At 40.6% G+C, this 18,663-nt stretch overlaps 1 protein-coding gene and 1 long non-coding RNA gene across 3 annotated transcripts; one reads left to right on the plus strand and one right to left on the minus strand.

Moving 5' to 3' along the window:
* Positions 1–732: 732 nt before the first annotated feature.
* Positions 733–15,635, minus strand: paplnb (papilin b, proteoglycan-like sulfated glycoprotein). 2 transcript variants are annotated; one of them, XM_050058592.1, is made up of 14 exons: positions 15,475–15,634; positions 8,294–11,669; positions 8,007–8,105; positions 7,547–7,656; positions 6,778–6,838; positions 6,564–6,666; positions 6,145–6,275; positions 5,675–6,028; positions 4,323–4,499; positions 4,072–4,222; positions 3,912–3,992; positions 3,422–3,578; positions 3,224–3,302; positions 733–1,365 (listed from the first exon to the last, which is right to left on the minus strand). In XM_050058592.1, exons 3-14 carry the CDS (start codon positions 8,061–8,063, stop codon positions 1,081–1,083), a joined length of 1,746 nt encoding a protein of 581 aa, XP_049914549.1. In that variant the 5' UTR covers positions 8,064–8,105; positions 8,294–11,669; positions 15,475–15,634; the 3' UTR covers positions 733–1,080. The 2 variants fall into 2 exon arrangements, with proteins under 2 accessions (XP_049914549.1, XP_049914550.1); XM_050058593.1 differs by having other exon boundaries at positions 8,007–11,669; positions 15,482–15,635.
* LOC126398934 (uncharacterized) lies at positions 14,080–17,436 on the plus strand. Its single transcript, XR_007570835.1, has 2 exons — positions 14,080–14,439; positions 16,798–17,436. It is a non-coding gene; the product is annotated as an uncharacterized LOC126398934 (long non-coding RNA).
* Positions 17,437–18,663: the final 1,227 nt, after the last annotated feature.

The raw sequence follows: 18,663 nt of genomic DNA on the forward strand, positions 1-18,663 counted from the left end.
TGTTATGCACCGTAATGGCTTCTGTCAGTTTTATATTGCAACATGTATTCAATTTAATTCATACTTTATTAAAGACACATCTCAAGGAGAGGTCCATAGCACAGAGCAAGACAAACAACATACACAATTTAAAAATTATTATATAATTATTATAATAAGTATTATTATTACCATATCATGATTGACATTATGATGACATACTTTGGCAAGTCCTTTTGACATTTAATAAATAAATCAATCAATTAATCGAACCACACTCCTATCTGTAATTATATTTTAGATATCCATAATAACATTTCTCCTAGTCAAAATTGCATTAGTCAGAATGTTAATTATAGACAACAATGGACCACATTCCATTCTCACCCACTCCTCCTCAGTAACCTACCCGTCTACTAGTAGTATCCTCACCTCCTCAACTACCATTACATCACTGTTATTGTAGTAACAATGAATGTAATGGAGTAAAAGCATAACGTAGAAGTAAAATAGACCTAACAGAAAATAAGGATCTTTTGCACACTATCACCTCCAACTGTATTTAACTACATTGCTTGAGTAAATGCAGCGAGTTACATCACACCACTGTGTTTTGTTTATTAAAACAGACCAATAGTTTAATACAAATGATTGTCAAATTAAGGTGAAATTCATTTTGGTAACATTGCTAGAGCAGATAGAGACAAAGATTAACCACGCCATTTTATTTCAAGGTTACCAGATAGCTGAGAATTTATTGATCAGGTGTATTATTTCACATGGGTAATCACATTGACATCATTTTATTATAGTCCTGATCTAAACGGCAAACTATATAAGTGAATATAGTGAGCATCACAAACAAAATACCAAAGATTTAAAAGGTAACAATCAGAACCATAATCTGAAATCATGTAAGTTATAGCGTGAGACTACCGAGATGATGTAGACTCTAATGTTTAACTGAAAGGTAGGGTGTGGTAAGTTTTACAATACACGTCTGTGTGTGACTTTATATACTGTATGTAAATACTACGTGTACAATGTGTGGCTAGCTTCACAGAGACAGCACTGATTTGGAGGTATTAATGGGGAGCATGGTTATGCCCTCGCCCTTGAAGCACTGCTGGATGACCCTCTCCTTGGGGTCCCTCTGCGAGGTGCAGGTGAGGTCTCCCTCACCGCACCCCCACACTCTCTCTGGCATGCCTCCAGGGTCATGAAGTTATTAGCATTGCCGTGGCAGCTTCCATACCAGAACTCAGTACATTTGCTCGTGCCTGAGTCGTAGTAGAAGCGGACCTTCCAGGTATCACAGGGGCCTTCGTCACGAGGCAAGGAGCATACGTTACCGGTGGATGGAGGGGCTGGAGGTGGTGGGTTTTGCTTAAAGGACAGGAAGAGAGATGGCAAATCATCCTGTATGGCCAGTAAATTTCACATGCTGTATATATACATGACAGGGACTATTTAGAGGGTTAATTTGAGTTTTAAAATGAGGTACTTTACAGTGCTCCAAAAACACTGGATTCTACTCTTCCCATATTGTCCACATGTTTTAAACTCCACACCCCCGTGTGACCCGTGACACCCCCAGGCTGTCTGTTCTAAATTTGTACTTAAACAGGGCCTAAATTTCTGTGCAGGATTGCAAGTAATTTCACAGATTACCGCAAGTTAAGCACTTATAATGCTTATAATGAAATTCCTGCACGTTTATTCTTCTTCTTCCTCTTCTTTGGTTTTACTGGCAGGCTACAGACCAACATTAAAGGTGCATGCTGCCACCTACTGTACTGGAGCTCATAATATTACGACTTAAAAGAACAGCAACAACAAAAATAACAGAAAGAAAGACAAAAAAAGCAAGAAAAAAACTAAAAATAAATAAATCTTTCTATAGAAGTTATATTCTGGATTTTAAAACCATTTTGTTTAAATATTTAAATGAAGCCCTTTGCACCTGTACTTGTTTGTTCACCTCCTGCACACATCTATAGTGATGTCTAATAAATTTCAGCACTGGAGGACAGACTGAAACGCTGCATCAGCCCCCTGGACAACACACCTGGCACACTCTCTTTCCCTCTCTATATGAGCCCCCTTTGCTGTTGCAGCATCACTTGCTATACACAGACAAGTTTCAATAATGTAAAGTTGAAGGCATGCAAACATGATGGACTACTGATGGAGCCTGAAAAGACTAGCACAAATGGCATTTCTAGTGATGTCAGCGTTAACAGTAATCCCCAGCATCCTTTAACACGTAACAGTAAGGGCCCTGACACATTAAGGTGACGTTGGGCCAGTGGTGAGCATTTGTCGCCCTAGTTTTTGTGGTGTGTCCCTTGTTGCCCTTGTTGGCTTTTCTTCCAGCGATTCAGCATGTCGAATCAGTGTTAGAGACGGCGGAGCTCGTCAATGAATACAGTCACTCTGATTGGCAGTTCGGCTCGGTGGATAAGAAGAGAAATGGAAATGAGGAAGGTAAACAAACGGCTGAAGTCAAGAGGGAGTGAGATTGAAACACACTTTAGCCATTGAGCTCTTTAGCAGAAATGGTTCGGAATTGTTTGCATTATTGTTCACTAACACGATAAATGTCCTTTGTTCTTTTAAAATCAGGGCGTGTTGTTAATGTGCTAACTGGCTAACTAGCTTCTTGAATCCTTCCTTTCGGTCTTCCAGTTTCCCTTTTTGAATGACGAATACAGACTACTGCTACCTGTTGCAGTCTTGAGTAATTCCCTTTCATGCAGGCACAGAGCATTCATGGTAGTTGGTCACAGTGCAACTTTTTGACCAAGACACAGGCGTTAAGAGGAGTGGCAACAGTCAGCCTTCATCACCACTAGAGCTCTGATGTCAGTTTGGAGTGTCTGGGCCATAATGTTACTAAGATAAAGCAGCAGTCCAAAGACAAGTTTCATGCTAACTGGTTCAGAATATAATATGCGCGGCTTAAACTTAAAAACGGTGAAATTAACTGTTGGAGCTGTAATTTCTCGCTCGTTACTTAAAGCTAAGATAACCTCAATGATGTCATAATGATATCAATCAGGTTATTTTCTCAGACTTGCCAAAGCTTCTCCACAGCCAAAAAAGACAACTACTTTTACAGGATGAGTTGCACTTTCCATGAAGAGTAGAGTAACTTTGGCTTGTAACATCAGTGGAGTGTCCCTTTAATGAATCTGCATTGTGAGATAACTGCAAAAAGACAAGAAGCGGATGTGATTCCTACCACAGTTGTCAGGAACTCAGGACATCCAATCCTTCCAAATCCTTGAGCTGGAGTCACCCCATCCAGACAACAGCCAAACCTAAAGAAGAGAGGTTTTTGTTTTATGTTGGACACACTTTATATTGAGCCAGTTCATTATTTATCAGTTTCATTGACGTCACATTGGTTACAAGAATTGGATCCAGGCAGCAGTCTTACCTGGTGCGAACACAGTCATTCTGGTAGCAGCCCTCGTTCCCGGGCCCCGTGGCGGAGGTGTAGCCGTCAGGACAGCAGCCATAGTATGACTGTGTGCAGTGAGGACCGACCGCAGCAGGATAGGGATCATATACAATGTTTGTTTGTGGCCTGGAAGCTATAAAGCAAGTAAACACAGACGCAGACATGGTAAAACAAACACACTGTACCAGATTAAATTTGGCTGCAGTTAAGTTTGGATGGATATTTTTTTTAGAATGTAAATATGACTTTCAGCGGTGAGGCAGGAAAAGAAGCACTCTGGGCTTTAGGTTTGTGAACAAGGGAGATGATGAGAAAGCAGTGCAATCAAGGTCTAGACAGCAACAATTACAACGTAAGGGCACATTTTCTTTACTGCCTGAAGATGCATTCACCTGAACATAATATGTACATTCAACCATGCATAGAGAGAGAATAACATTTACCATCCTCCACACACTCTACATACCTGAAGGGTCTGCTGGAACATGAGGTACAAATCCTCTTATGATGTTTTCATGTGCCCTGGGGTCCTGCACACTTGGGACCACTGACATAAAGTACACTGGTTAAATACAAGCAAGCACAGACAATTAAACTGAAAGAGTGTGTGTTCAGATTTAGCTCACATTGTGCCCTGGGGCATGGCTGAGCGTTGCATGTCTCCACAGAGACGGGTTTGCTAGCTGGGCCACACTGGTCCTCTGGGTAAGGGTTCAGATCGGTGTCGAAGCAGCCCACTCTCCTCTCCCTCACACCACCACCGCAGCTCCTAGTGCACTGTAGAGACAAGACAGGATAAATAGGGTCAGGGTCAATAATACATAAGGAGAGACACCTAGTCAAACACTTTTCTCCCCTTTTGCTTCATTTCACCCACCAGTCCGTAGTCAGTCACATGCCAGGTGATGTATGTGTGGCAGGCAGGTCGTCGGCAGGTCTGGACAGAGGCGGGTCTTGCCAGTCCACTGCAGGCACGCTCAGGCAGGCGTTCACCTCTCGCACCCACGCAGGTCACCTCCCTCGTCTGCTGGCCTTCCCCACAAGTCACAGAGCACTGACCGTCACATGCGACAAAGATTTTTGTCAGTCCCACAAGAAAATAAACATCATGTCATGACAAAATAAATTTTGATACCTCAACATAATGATCATAGATACAGGACCATAGTCAAGACAGTTTGTAGTCGCCATGTCAAACTAGATAGAACAAAATGTTATAATAATGACTATAAACCTCAATGTTTCAGTGACTATATTATTACTTTTTCTTTCTACCATGGGCGGATTATGAGACAAAAGGCCCTAAGCATAGACATGCAGAGGGCTCCCCAATGTCAAAATTTTTCTGTGTCTGTGGTTGTGTTGCCAGTTTTTGTTACTGTTTTGTGTCTCTTTGTAGTCATCTTTAATCTTTTTGTACTTGCTCTCTGTCACTTTTTGTGGGCTCTGACACCTTGTGCCCCTTGGCCTGTGCCCTGTAGGCCTGTTCAGTAACCCATCCATGATAAAATACCCAGTGAAAATTATTTTACTGGGTATTTTCAAAATGTTCGGAATCGGGACTCTTATAGATTAAATACAAGAGCCAGTCCGTCTAACCTGAAACAACCCCCTTCTAAAAAGCAAAGTAGGGAGAAGGACATTTCTCTGTCCATTCTCTGACAAGTTTTAAAAAACAGCAGACAAAAATGGATTAGTATAGTAAAACGTCCTGTCTTGGACCACTCTGAGTTTTGGATTGTTTTTTTTTATTCTCTTGACTGTATAATACTTATGATTCTTACTTTATTTTATCTTATTCTATTATATTTTATTTATTTTGTTTTGTTTTGTTTTGTTTTGTTTTGTTTTGTTTTGTTTTATTTTATTTTATTTTATTTTATTTTATTTTTATTTCATTTTATTTCATTTTGTTTTATTTTATTTTATTTTCATTATAGGTGTATTAGTGGAAATAAGTCATGAGACTTTATTGTGATATCCCAATGAATTTTAGTACTTCATGCATATCTGTGTGCTGTTTCTTAATTTATCAAATAAAATCAATCAATGGACGGTGCACAAATGCAGCAAAAGTGCACACTGATTGGTACACTTATGTTGTAATTCCACTAGAGGTATGTTTTTGTTAGGTCTTTCACTTTTTCCTATTCCTTTGCCAGAGACAATATGTCATTGTCTGTCTGTATAAGAGTCAAAATGTAAAGTTCTCTACTGTAAGATACACACCACACTGAAGCTGGAGACGCTGTACTCAGCAGCAGGAGCAGAAGAAATAGTAGCACCAGCAGAACCAGCACACGCATGCATGTTGCAGGCCTGCTGGCTCTGTGGCCTCTGCAGGCGCTGGGTGATGCAGTAAGTCTCTTCCACCACACGGGGGTTCGCTGGGTCCTGAACCCAACACTGCACGGTGCGGTACTGCATGCCTCCATTGCAGGCGGCAGAGCACTGGCCAAAGACACCAGTCTTGTAGACATATGTGAGTGTCTCTCTTGGGTGGGGAGCTACAGCAACAGAGGCAGCGGCGTGTACGGAATTAGTGTCTTCATCCAGGCCCATAAAGTCTCCCTGGGTCAGTATCTGGAGAGAGATAAACTACTTTCAATTACAATACTTGTGCACTTGTGAATATAAATAAAAGTGACTGATTAAGGAAAATATAGAGCTCTGAGAGTCTGTCATTATAGTGTTCCCACCCTGCAGACACCATCCACACAGATATCAGTGCGGCCCACGTAGCACTTTGTCCCATCCACCACTGCAGGTCTGTGTCTGTAGAAGAAGTTCTCTCCTCTTGGGACACAGGTCAGCTCACATGGATTGGTTGCTACAGAACAAACAGTAGATAAATGAATAGATTAAATAGTATCTGCACAAACTTTTGATATGTTTTGACTGCTATGAACCAGGGCTTTCTATATACTGTAGCACAATACAGAGAGGAAGTCAGGAAAATAAGACAATCACAGTATGTATGTCTATACACAATACTATATACAATTTTAATGTAAGTGAAAATCTAAGGAGGTTAAATTAAGCACCAGGAATTAATTGAAAGTATTACTCCACTTAGACTCGAGTAGTGTAGATGTACAGTGCATAACAGGTCCCATACCTCCATAATAAGGCACCCATGTCTGGCGTTTGCTCTGGAAGTCTGCTCTGTCAAACTGGGAGCACTGCTCCTCCCTGAAGTCTCTGGATCCAGCCGGACATTCCTGCAGTGACACAGTGTTGGATTATCGGCATCTTTTACCACTAGTGCAGGTTAAGGGTGGATGCAATTTATATAAAGGCAATTAAAATATATAAAGTTTAAGGATAATTACCTGTGTGTTACAGATACGGAAGGACTTGGAAGACCCTAAGCAGTTATGTCCTCCGTCTGTCCTGTAAGAGAGAGGAAAGAATGATATTTACTGTACTTGCAAACCAAATATTTCTCTTTATTGTGAAATACATTTGGCTGTGTTGGTGTTGTCTTACACGTTTAAATGCAGATCATGAACATAACTTTGAACATCATCTTATGGTGTTTTCTATAGAGTCAAGGAGTAACTAAAAATAAAAAAGCAATGCAATATAATTGATGATTGATTATGATATAAAACATTGGTTCTCAAACGGTGTGCCGTGATGCAAATCCCAGTGTGCCATGGGATTTTGTGATACATTTTATTGGAATGCAGTATTCAACTGGGCCTGTACAAAAAGTTATGAAAGAATTTTTAATTTACTGTATTAGTATATTGTGCACACCCATTTCTAATAAGGAGGCAAACTCTACCAAAAAATGTAATTTAATTCAATTTAATTTAATTTAATTTAATTTAGTTTAAAAAACCTTCACGGAGAACCTAATTTTAAAGTAAATTTTTAAATTATTTTGTTAAATATATCATGAGTAATAGTTGGTTGTCAATTGCTTTTTGATACTAGTAAATAAAAACATTTATGTCATGATAAGAGTGATAACACACCTTATAGAGTCTATTGTGCACAGATATATTTAAAACATAAGAATTATTGTGCTACTTTTATTAAAAACCAAATCCCTAATTCAAAATATTTAACAATCCTGTCACCCTGCGTCTTTACCTGGAGGTGATACATTTCCTGGTTCTCATAGCCACTCCTGTGCCACAGGTGCGGCTGCAGGGCCCATAGGCGCCAAACTCTCCCCAGTAGTCAGCGGTCGGACGTGTCAGCTGAAAAAAAACCAAAAAAGCAGTAAAACTCCCTCTTGCTCAGCCTCTGGAACACATAGTACTCTGACACACCATATCAGAGCCCACCACGAACCACTAACACACACTAAGAGCATGCTAGAGACACCAAATATAGACGCTGGAACATTTAGCCACAAACAGTCCCCTACAGTATGCACTTTGCATAAACCCGCTGTGTGACATAAACACATGTGTCAGAAAGAACATACGTTGCTTTTTTTCTGCAGAGGTTTAGGACATTGTGTTCTTTGCAATTTTCCGTGTACTTATTACTGACATGGACATTCAAATGGTACAGAATTATTAGTATTGGTAAAAGAGAGACTCACAGTGAAGGCAGGTACAGCCAGTAGCTGCAGGAGACCCAGAACTTGTAGGATGTTCATTTTCACCAGGAGATACTGCAGAACTACTGATGAGGATAGAAGCTAAATAACAAAAAATAAATGCAACTATTATATTTATTATGAATGATGAGTGCAGTAATACATGTTTATCAAACAGTATCCACATTTCTTGATATCCTTGGATGTCTTCGCTAATGTTTCACACGTACATTTAATGTGCCAAGGCAACAGATATTAAACAGCTAATATCATCATCAGATTCGTCTTACCTTCTTGAAGTGAATTCCCAGCTGGTCGACCAGCAGTCCAGAGGGATGTGCACCTCAGTAGTGAAGGTAGGCACTGACGCCCAGCTTTCTATCTCCTCACCCTCTTTGCTCACCAACACCACAGCCCATAAAGTGTCAGGTTTCAGCCACAAAATGTTGACTTCTTTTTTTAACGCTGAATATAAGCTTGGATTTGGAACAGGGGTTTTTCCACTTAAGACCCTCGGGGCTGTGGGACTACTGATGTTATAGTTTTATGTCGAGTCCTCTCATTAGCACCCGTGGGTTTTAGTTAGAGAAATGATCAAAAACAAAAATCTGCTTTTCTGTAGCAGCTGATTTAAATAATTGTTCCAACACAGAAGAAAAGGAAGAGAATATTTTGATGTGCAGCATTTAATAGTTGCAAGGGTGTAGGCTTCATTTCAACTTTGGAGAGGACATATGAAACGGGGGGTTTCAGGGGTCCTTCGCCAGAAAAGTTTGAGCATCAAACACTTTAAAATTCTGCTGTCTGGTTCATTCTTTTATGCATCAATTTGTGCTTTTTCTGCATCAATTTATGGTGTAAACCTCTTTATATATGTCCAAAAAAGTCCTCTGCTGCTTTCATATTTTTATCAGGGGGACAAAATGTTCTACATGTTCTAAAGATTGAAGGGGACTTGTCCCTTGCACCCTCTTCAGACTCCACACCTATGAATTGTTGCATATATATTACATAAGAAATCCACCAGAATATGATTGAGGGTCAAAACTCTTGATGTTACCCGCTGATTGATTTTTTTCAGGACGCTGACCACTGATTGTCCCCTTCACACATCCCAGAACCACTAAGTACAGACCAGTAAGTCACAGCACACAGCCTCTGGGAGGTAAACATTGCCTTAAGGCTCCATTTAGGTTTATTTTAGTGAGAAGCCACAGTGGAGGGAAGAGCGGATGGGAAAAGAATATGGAAGATGTACCAGCAGCCATCGGTGAGGAGCAACATTCCTGTGCCATAAATTCAGCAGAGAAAAAGCTGCAGGAGCCATAAAGGCTGACAAGAGCAACGTATAATGTACACTTTGGTGTGGATGTATACTTTAACTGTCAGCGCAGAATGCCTTGTTAGAGGGAGATGATAGCTGTGATGTATATGTTTGTTAGTGGGTGGGAAGGAAAAGAAATGGTGATAGCAGAAGTCATGAGCCCATTTAACATAATGGATCACGCTATAGAGCCGCTGATAACAATAGCATAACAAGTCAAAAACAATCATCTACCATTCCTGTTATATGGTGGCTAATCTGGTCCTCTGCTCAGAGGGTAAGGGGCGCCTGAATCTCCTTATTTTAGCAGACATTTTTGGCAGCTGTTCTTCTTCTTTGAGTTAGCTGCTAACTGCTGGTAGCTGGTGGGTTGCACAAATAAGACATCATCAAAACGTCACACCCGTGCCATCCATGAACCCATCCTGCTGGCTGTCCCTTATATACAGCTGTCGTTTTGGCACTGTTACTACCTCTGATGCCAGCTTAAAGGCAAAACAACTCTGTCCCCCAGCAGGAAATTCTCGCCTTGAACACGCAGTAGCCCTTTTAACGCAGAGATTGTACTATAGGGCTGCCACGAAGCCCCTTATTTATGCCATTTTTATACAGAACCAAACAACGGCAGCATCATCTAGTGTATGATTTTAGACAGCATATCAGCATCATGGAGTGTGACATATAACACGTGCATCAGCAGTGCTTTCTAAACAATAACAATGACATTGACATGGCAATAACAATCATTTACCATCCCTGTTTTATGGCAGCTGATTTCATCCTCTGATTGGAGGGCAAATCTCATTTTATTCCCAATTTGCAGACATTTTTGGCCACTGTTCTTTTTTTTTGAGTTAGCTGCTAACTGTTGCTAGCTGCTTTTTAAATCTCCCGTGGTGGGTTGCACGCATAAGACATTGTCAAAATGTCACACCCGTGCCATCCATCCTATCCTAAGCAAAAGAGGCATTACTGGTGTGACGTTTAACACAACTGTGTCACTGTATGTTGTGACATACAACATATGCGCCGGGCAGCGCTTTATAAACAATAACAATGACATTAACATGGCATTTATCATCCCTGTTATATGATTGTTGATCTTGTCCTCTGCTTTGAGGGTAAGGACCACCCAGACCTCATTGTTTCCCAAATTGCAAACATTTTCGGCCACTGTTCTACTTCTTTGAGTTGTCTGCTAGCTGCTATCAGCTATTTTTTAAATCTCCTGGTACACATTAGACGTTGCAATACATCACATCCATGCCACCCATGATACTGTCCTGCTGGCCATCCCTTTTATACAGATGTCGTTTCGGCGCTGTTAATACCTCCAATGCTGACTTAAAGGCGAGACAACTTTATCACTCCATTCCGTGATTAAACCTTTTATACAGATCGGCGAGGCAGCTTGGCGGCTTAATGGCCCGAAATTCCCATCTTGAAGAGGCAGTGTAAAAGGGCTTATAGTAAATCATTTGTTGATATGCAGCGCAGGTCTGTATGGTCTTGTTATTGATTTAACAAAGGACCACATAGCAATCTAGTATGAAAGCAATGCAACAAATTGTACCTTTGTTCATAATGTTCACGTTTTATTAAAACTACAACAGAGAGTGTTGATTCAACTTCCTGGTTATTTTTGAGGCTGTATGCATTGTGATATAGTTAATGGACTAAGTGTACTGATACAGATTCCTGCAATATACAAACTTATTTTCAGTGACCGTGGCTGTCAGATATAGACCTAAAAAGTACAAGGTTGCACAAAAAAATGTTATATAATGCCATTTAGAATCTCATTAAAGCAAACCCCAGCATCTCTCCCCACCTCCAAACCCATCCTGTCCAAATTCAGACCCACACATCCAAATCCAAAACCACACCCCTCACAGTTTTCTCCTCGATGAGAAACAAAGTCCGTCAGTCACTTTCTGTCCCTCAGAGCTGCCGGTTCAGTTTCTGTGCTTGCTTCTCTTTGGCTTCAAAGGCACTCTTGGTGCTGAACAGGTCATCCACTGAATCCATGATCTCCTGCATCTCTCTGGACAGCTCAGCGTAACCCTCCTTTAGCTCGTCTTGCTGCTGCCTCAGCTCCACCGCCGCACGCATCAGCTCAGTGGCCTGGTGGCTGCAGTGTCCCCGCAGCTGCTCCACATCCGACAACAGTACCTCCATGCTCTTCATCAGCTGCTCCAGCCGGTCGGCGGTTACCTCGAACCCCGATGTGTCCAGAGACGTGCCCTGGGCCTCGGACTCTGGGTCTGACTTTGCCTCCATCCTCCTGTTATGGCAGCTCTCAGGCACCTGATACTCAAGTCAGACTTCAGTGAAACAGATATCTGGAAGAAAGGGGAATCATTTAGCTGGCAGCCAGTGAAGGTCAAAGTGTAGGAAGAATTCAAACACTGAGAGAAAAGGTTGAGAAATGTCAAAGATGCAGAGCAGCTCCACCACCTCTTGTCTGTCTCAGCTGGTAATGACTTTAAGCTCCTCGCAGAGGTTGAAAAATGCACTCCCAACTAATCCCCTCTGCTTGTGCACCTGCACGTACAGTGTGTGTGTGCATGCATGTTTGTGTATGCGCATCCAGGTGCCCTTTCACTGGCATGTGCTGTCCTGTAATCCATTTAGGGAGGCTATGCTGAGCAACACCCTCCCCAGCCCAGACTATTGCTGGCTCAAGTGAGCGGCAGGCGGGACATCAGATTATGTGGTTCTTCCTCCTCCCAGTCTTTTCACTGCAACGGCCGTCTGAGTAGACAGATTAACCCCTCGTCCTCGTGAACTCATCTGTGGGTGGCCTTGACACTCACATGCACACACTCATACGCACAATATAATCTCTTTTCTATTCTCTCCTATCCCCCTGTGTGTCTGCCTCCCCTTCCTGCAGGTATTGCTCCGATAATGGACGTCTCACTGTGTGCGTTTGGGCCAAACTGATGTGTTGAGTGATTACAGTAGTCAGTTTTAAGACATGGCTATTTAGAGGACACAAAGCTGATGCAAAGCGCAGCAGCAGTGAAACAGATGTATCTTTATTTACTACATCACAAACCAAATCTATCAGAGTCCTGTAATTTTAACACCACTGTTCCGCAGTGCTGCTATGTATACCCTACATATTTAAAACTCTTCTATCAATAGCATACACATGTTTGAAAGTAAATTAGGTAATCCTTAAAATAAAAGGTGGGTGTGACAGTGTCCGTTTTATACTAATATTTACCCTGGATTCTCAATATGGAATGACTTTTAGAGGAAGACGATTGTGAAATGACGCCCTCTGATGGCTCATTTGGTACAGGATGCTTCACCAAGAAGGAATAGCAGAGCTACACATCATACAGCAACATATGGGACTATGTTAAGAAGCATTTTAAGACAGAAATGTGTCCAACTGTGAAACTAAACAAGAAAAATGTTTCAAATGTTAAAATAAAAATGTGTGAAATGTGAAATATGTTGAGATTTAAAAGTTCAGTGTGTAGGATTTAGGGGGACAAATTGGCAGAAATTAAGTATAATATAATCAGTATGTTTTCTTTAGTGTATAAGCACCTGAAAATAAGAATCATTGTGTTGTTCTGCAGAATGGTCTGGAGTGCTAGAAGCTAGTTCCCAGCTAATAACAAGCAAAGCTAAAATTAACTAGTTCCCAGCTAATAACAAGCAAAGCTAAAATTAAGCTGTCACCGAGAGAGAGGTAACAATAGGAAGCAGGTCCTTGTGTACGGAGATTGCCATGTTTCGTATCCCAGAACGGACAAACCAAACACTGGCTCTAGATAGTGCCATTTGCATTTCTGCTTTTTTGCATTGGCCACCGTAGTAAGTAGCCCCTCTATGACAAGAGTGTTGGAACAACACTAATGTGAAACTGCTTTATTCAGTGTTTTATCGGTTTAAATCACAGGGTCTGTTTGTTTTGGAGAGGAAGAGACATCTGCAGATAATTCAGCTCATAGTAAAAACTTCCGGAATATCTGGATTTTAAGTTATCAGAGATAAAAGATGAGCACACATTAGTAGGTGCTGGGCTAGCGGCCCGTCTCAGACATGTTGAACAGCATAGGACAAACAATGATTTATAACGTGAAACTGTTTTATTCAGTGTTTTTACCAGTTTTAATCACCTGATCTGTTTGTTTTGGAGAGGAGGAGATTTCTGTGGATAATATGGCTCCTGGTAAAAAACAGCACTGAACACTGCAGAAATTCTAAGTGGGAGAAGTTTTAGCTCATTGCAATCTTCAATCCTCACCACTAGATGTCACTAAATGCCCCCAAATCTCACACACCAAACCTTTAAGTAAATTACAGTACAAGTTAGTACAAGTTAGATTGTAAGTTTACAAGCCATCAAACCTATACATATATTTACATATTAAATTACATGAACTAAATCTATTGTGTTTCAGGTGTTTGGATATAATATGTTTCACAGTTGAAAATGTCATCATGGCTCCTTTATCTGAATTTGATAAAACTGTACTGATGTTCAAATAATACCACTGACTGTTTGTTTTGTTAGCTTTTTTGTAAGAGATAGAAGTGATGATTGTAGAAAACAAGTGTCACACACTCTGGCTCCATATGCATTGCTTTTATTTTGATGATGTTTCTTCCTCTGGGCCTTCTTCAAGATCAACAAACATATCTTGAAAATGGCCCAAAGGTGGAAACATCATCATAATAAAATAAATGCATATGGAGCCAGAGTGTGTGACACTTGTTTCCTTTAATCAAGTCTATTGCCAGTGATCAGCACCTCATTATAATTCTTGGTGTCCATTACTTTTATATTTTAGAAGATAAAAGTCATAACATTGATGAGCATATTCTCTAATATATCTGACAGCGGCATTTTCCAAAAGCATATTACAACAGCTTTCCCTTCAGTCACCTCATAGAGCTGAAAAATACACCAAAGTGCTGACAAAACTCCACGTGTTTGAAAACAAGTTAAAGAGCACACAGGCACCAGCCCTTTAAATGGCTGTAAAGATAAGGACTCTAAATGGTGACCTCACCACCTTCAGTCTCTTATCACAACAGACTTGTTGCAGGGAGGCCAGTGTCGAGGGAAGATTACGCCACTACTGAGAGGTAAATACAGCAATGTAAACATCAGCTGTGTCAGAAGAACATTAACTAGTTATTAATTTGGCACTGACTTTGGATTATTAACCATAAAAACACCCAGAGAACCAGTTAAATAGTTGCAACAGTATCAAGTATTGTAAAAAAATTTTTAGACCTTAGCACCCCGAAAGCTAACAGTTAAAAACAACACAAAACAAGAACTCAGTTGTTTAGTTGCACCTTAGATCAATGCAAAGAAACCATGAAAGGCAGAGGAGCTTATATTAGTTTTATAGGTAAAACAGGGAAAAGTACGGAAGCCAAAAATGGTGCTGTTTGCAATTATTTTTTAATACTGTTATCTCTAGGTAATGTGTTAATTTTTTTTAATTGTGTTTATTTCAAGATAACAAATCTAATTTACTTCTAACAATGGGTTAATTTATGTAATTCACAATGAAACAAAATGCTAATTTCTCGAGATAACAAGATCATTTATAGCAAGAAAATGAATTTTGTTGCTGGAAGGCTAGTCTTCTCTAAATACGAGGACTGATCTGAACGTTTTCTCTAACAAGAAGATAGTAATTTCTGCCTGTGTTAAACTTTGAATAAAATACAGTCAGATGCATTGATCAGTAATGGGTATTACTACATTTTCATCCTAAATCAGTTATCACAACGCCATCTATGCATGCTGCCATGGGACACCTGATCTCTGGTGAACTTTTTAAGTAATAAGAGGAAACAACCTTTTGTTTTCTTGTGAAAATAGGTTGATTATTACAGTATCTCCACATAACATTAACATTAACTCTTGGATGTCTTCATCAAAGCTTTAGCTCGTCAAAACTGACGCAAATAACAATACATGACAACTGTAGAAGAAAGTGAGGCATTAAGAGGCTTCAGATAGACACGCAATCAACACAACAGAGCAAGTTCAAGGAAACATTGCAAATATTTGCATTTAGTATAACAAAGAAACAGGACTGAACAAAAAGACAGATTTTAGCAAATATGATTATTTACAAGGATGAAATGAGAAATTGAACTCACCACTTACTTGCTTCTGTGGTTATGTGCTGTGAGCATCCAGGATGTTTCAACATGCAGGCTGCAGATTAGATAGTGTGTGAAGCATGGATCCTGCCCACTCCTCAGCAACTACATTCACTCCCTATGTAATGTTGCTATTTTAGACTTCACACTGAGCGCTGATTATCAGCAATTCAGAGAGAAACTTAAGTTGTGTGAGTGTTAAGGGGGGGGATCTGTGTAATTCCTGCATCCCAAAGGCATGTGCAGACTTTCTAAGGTCAACTGAATCCGATGAATAATGCTTGCAGAATTATTTCACACACTAAATTCATCAGTGCCCAAACATAGTCACTTTTAAATGTTCACAGCTGATAAATTAAGTTCTATTGAATTGAGCTTAAGCGTGAAGTAGAAATGGACTCAGTTAAGCCTTTGTATTTCTTCATTGTGTCCACATGAGGGCAGTGTTGTTATTCTGAGTTCTGTTTTTGCTCTTGCTGAGAGTTCCTACATGTGTTAAGTGTGTTGTCTGCCTGTTTCATTTGCTCCTCAGTGTGAATAGTGCATCATACATGTATGTAGGTGTTTGCTTAAGCTCAGTCTCAGGTGTGTGCTTGTAAATTCCACAACAAGCGAGACTTTACTTTTCAGTGAGCCCCAACACGCGTGACCATTTAAGTGCCAACATGTTTATTCATGTGTGTGTTTCTATGTATGCGAGTGCTGTGTGGGGGGTTCAGGGGTATGGATTATTTCACCCTGGGTCGTATTCAGAGGAGCCAGCCGAGCGTGAGGCGGAGAGGAGAAAGGGGGCATTGTTGTGGTCCAGATGAGTGTCATAGGTGCCTCGGAAAATAGATTCACTCACAGGGGTTTAACAGAAACACACTTGCAGCAACCACCTGACCCCTCAGATTATGAGCATGCTAGAACTCCTTTTATGATAGTGAAGGGATTAAATGTATCAATTCTCGTGCTTTGGCATCTGTATGTGCCGGGTTATATCTGACTGGTGTTACAGTGTGTTGATTACCAAGGAACAGACAAGAAAATATATGGAAAATGTGTTAAGTTTAGTCTGAAATAAAACTTCCTACTGATTGTTTTTGCTTATTTGAGCATCAGGTAGTTGAGGTTTATCAAATCAAGGTAGCGCAGATAGTAACATGTCAGTCATTGGTTCGGGTTTCTAAACTTTGGTGCTGTCTAAAACTTCGTCCATCAAACTGAGGGGCAAAACTCAACCAAACAATCCTACGAATTTCTCGAAAATAACTTGTCTCAAGTTACCCTCCCGTCCATGTCTTCTTCCTAATCTCTGTCTTTCTTTGTCTCTCACAGTCTCCACCCAGACATCTGGTTTGTCTCTGCAGAACGCTTCCAGGCAACCCACCATCATCACTGCTCGTAGCTGAAGAAAACGTGCACAGTGTTTCCCCTCTATGATTTACTCACAAGTAAATGAGAGCATAAAAAGACTCTGTGTCGCTGAGAGAGTGGGAGAGTTATGGGCCAGTGGCTCACATGCTGCCTGAGCCCCTCTGGACCCTTGGGGGACCAGGGGGCTCACCACGATGTCTTTAGCCTCCGAACTGTTACACTATTTATGGACTCTCCTGGGTGTGCATGTGCCTGTGATTTATGGCTCTCCATCTGGTGCCGCGGGGACATTGTTGTCAATACTTGGGACGCGGAGTTAAAGATGGAGTGGCTGGAATTGTGTGGATCAGTGTGTAATTCTGAACATTAGGCTCCCTTTATCACATTTACTGTCCTTTTAAACTGCTGTGTGGACATTTGTCAGTTTACATGAGAGTGAAAGGAAAGGAGTGAGGAAAAATGAGCCTGAAGAGATAAATGTTTTTGTCACTTTTATGGACTTTTTTTTTTTAAACTAAAAAAGTTGTTGATAAGTTTGCTGCCTTTATCACAAAAGTGCAATACAAAGTGCTTTAATGCATTAAAAACGTTAAAGCTGTACTTATAAGAATATTTATATCAAAACGTTGTGAAAGGGATCTCTCTACAGTTCCCCTCAGCTCTTTGGAGTATTTTAGCATCTTTCAGCTAATTCTTCTTCTTTTTTTTTTTTTACTGTTTTGTTTCACTGCCAGGTTGCTTGAAACACAAATGCAAAGAAACACTAATTTTGCTCTGTGTCTGCTTGATGCACAAATATAAAATAGTTTGCCAATATGTTCCTCATATTGTCTTTATAAGGTGATAATATGCCTGTTTGTGTTGACAGTATGTTGTGCTGCCCCCAAGTGGCCAAAAAATCAACTACTGCCAATTTAAGTAAACAGGGCTTAAAAACAACAGCAAAGAAGTGGATATAGGCTAGTGCACATACACATAAGACACCAAACTATGGAAGCCTATTTCCACCAGTGTAATGAAATAAGATCCTGTAAGTCAGCGGTTCCCGACTGGTCCAGCCACGGGGTCCAGATTTCTCCCTAGTCATTAGTTCAAGGTCCACACAGTTTGAAATATTCAGCGTCATACTTGCTTGTCATCGAGCTAGTTTGGTGCTTCTGTTAAGTAGCTTTCTGTTATTCACTCACTCTACAGCAAGAAACGACACTTCAAAATAAAAGTTCTGTGCTGGAAATTCACTGTACTTCAAAATAAATTATGTTGGGAACTACTGCTGGAAGTCATTACAATCATAACTTTCTCAAAACAATAACTTCACTAACAAAGACTATACCAATAGAGTTATAGTTTGCAATTCTTTAATTACATATAATGGATGATGGGGATTAGGGTTGAGGGATGGAGAGATGAGGTCGAGGGATGAGGGTCGAAGAGATGGAGGGTTGAGGGGATGTAGAGACAGGGAAGGAAGGAAGGCAGTGGGGGATGATGGGAGAAATTAGGGTCGCAGACAGTTGGAGGGTGGAATCTCATGGCGGTCCAGTGTCGGCTGAAGGGAGGAGGGCGCAACTGAACCAGGGAAGTTAAGACAGAGTCAGGGGTCGTCTCCTCACCTGTTCTACTATGGATAGAGCCCCCTGGTGAGAAAAGGGAGAGACAACAGCAAAAAGAAAAACAAAGAAAAGGAGTTTTGGGGGGAATGATATAAGAACGGAGTCAAAGGGGAGGGAAATGAAACAGGTGTGCTTAAAAAATGCGGAAATGGATGAGATTGAGGTGTAATCTTTGTTCCCGAACTTAGTGCTAAATCTTCATTTAGTGTCTCAA

Source organism: Epinephelus moara, chromosome 12, assembly GCF_006386435.1.
Source record: "Epinephelus moara isolate mb chromosome 12, YSFRI_EMoa_1.0, whole genome shotgun sequence".
NCBI classification, from domain to species: Eukaryota; Metazoa; Chordata; class Actinopteri; order Perciformes; family Serranidae; genus Epinephelus; species Epinephelus moara.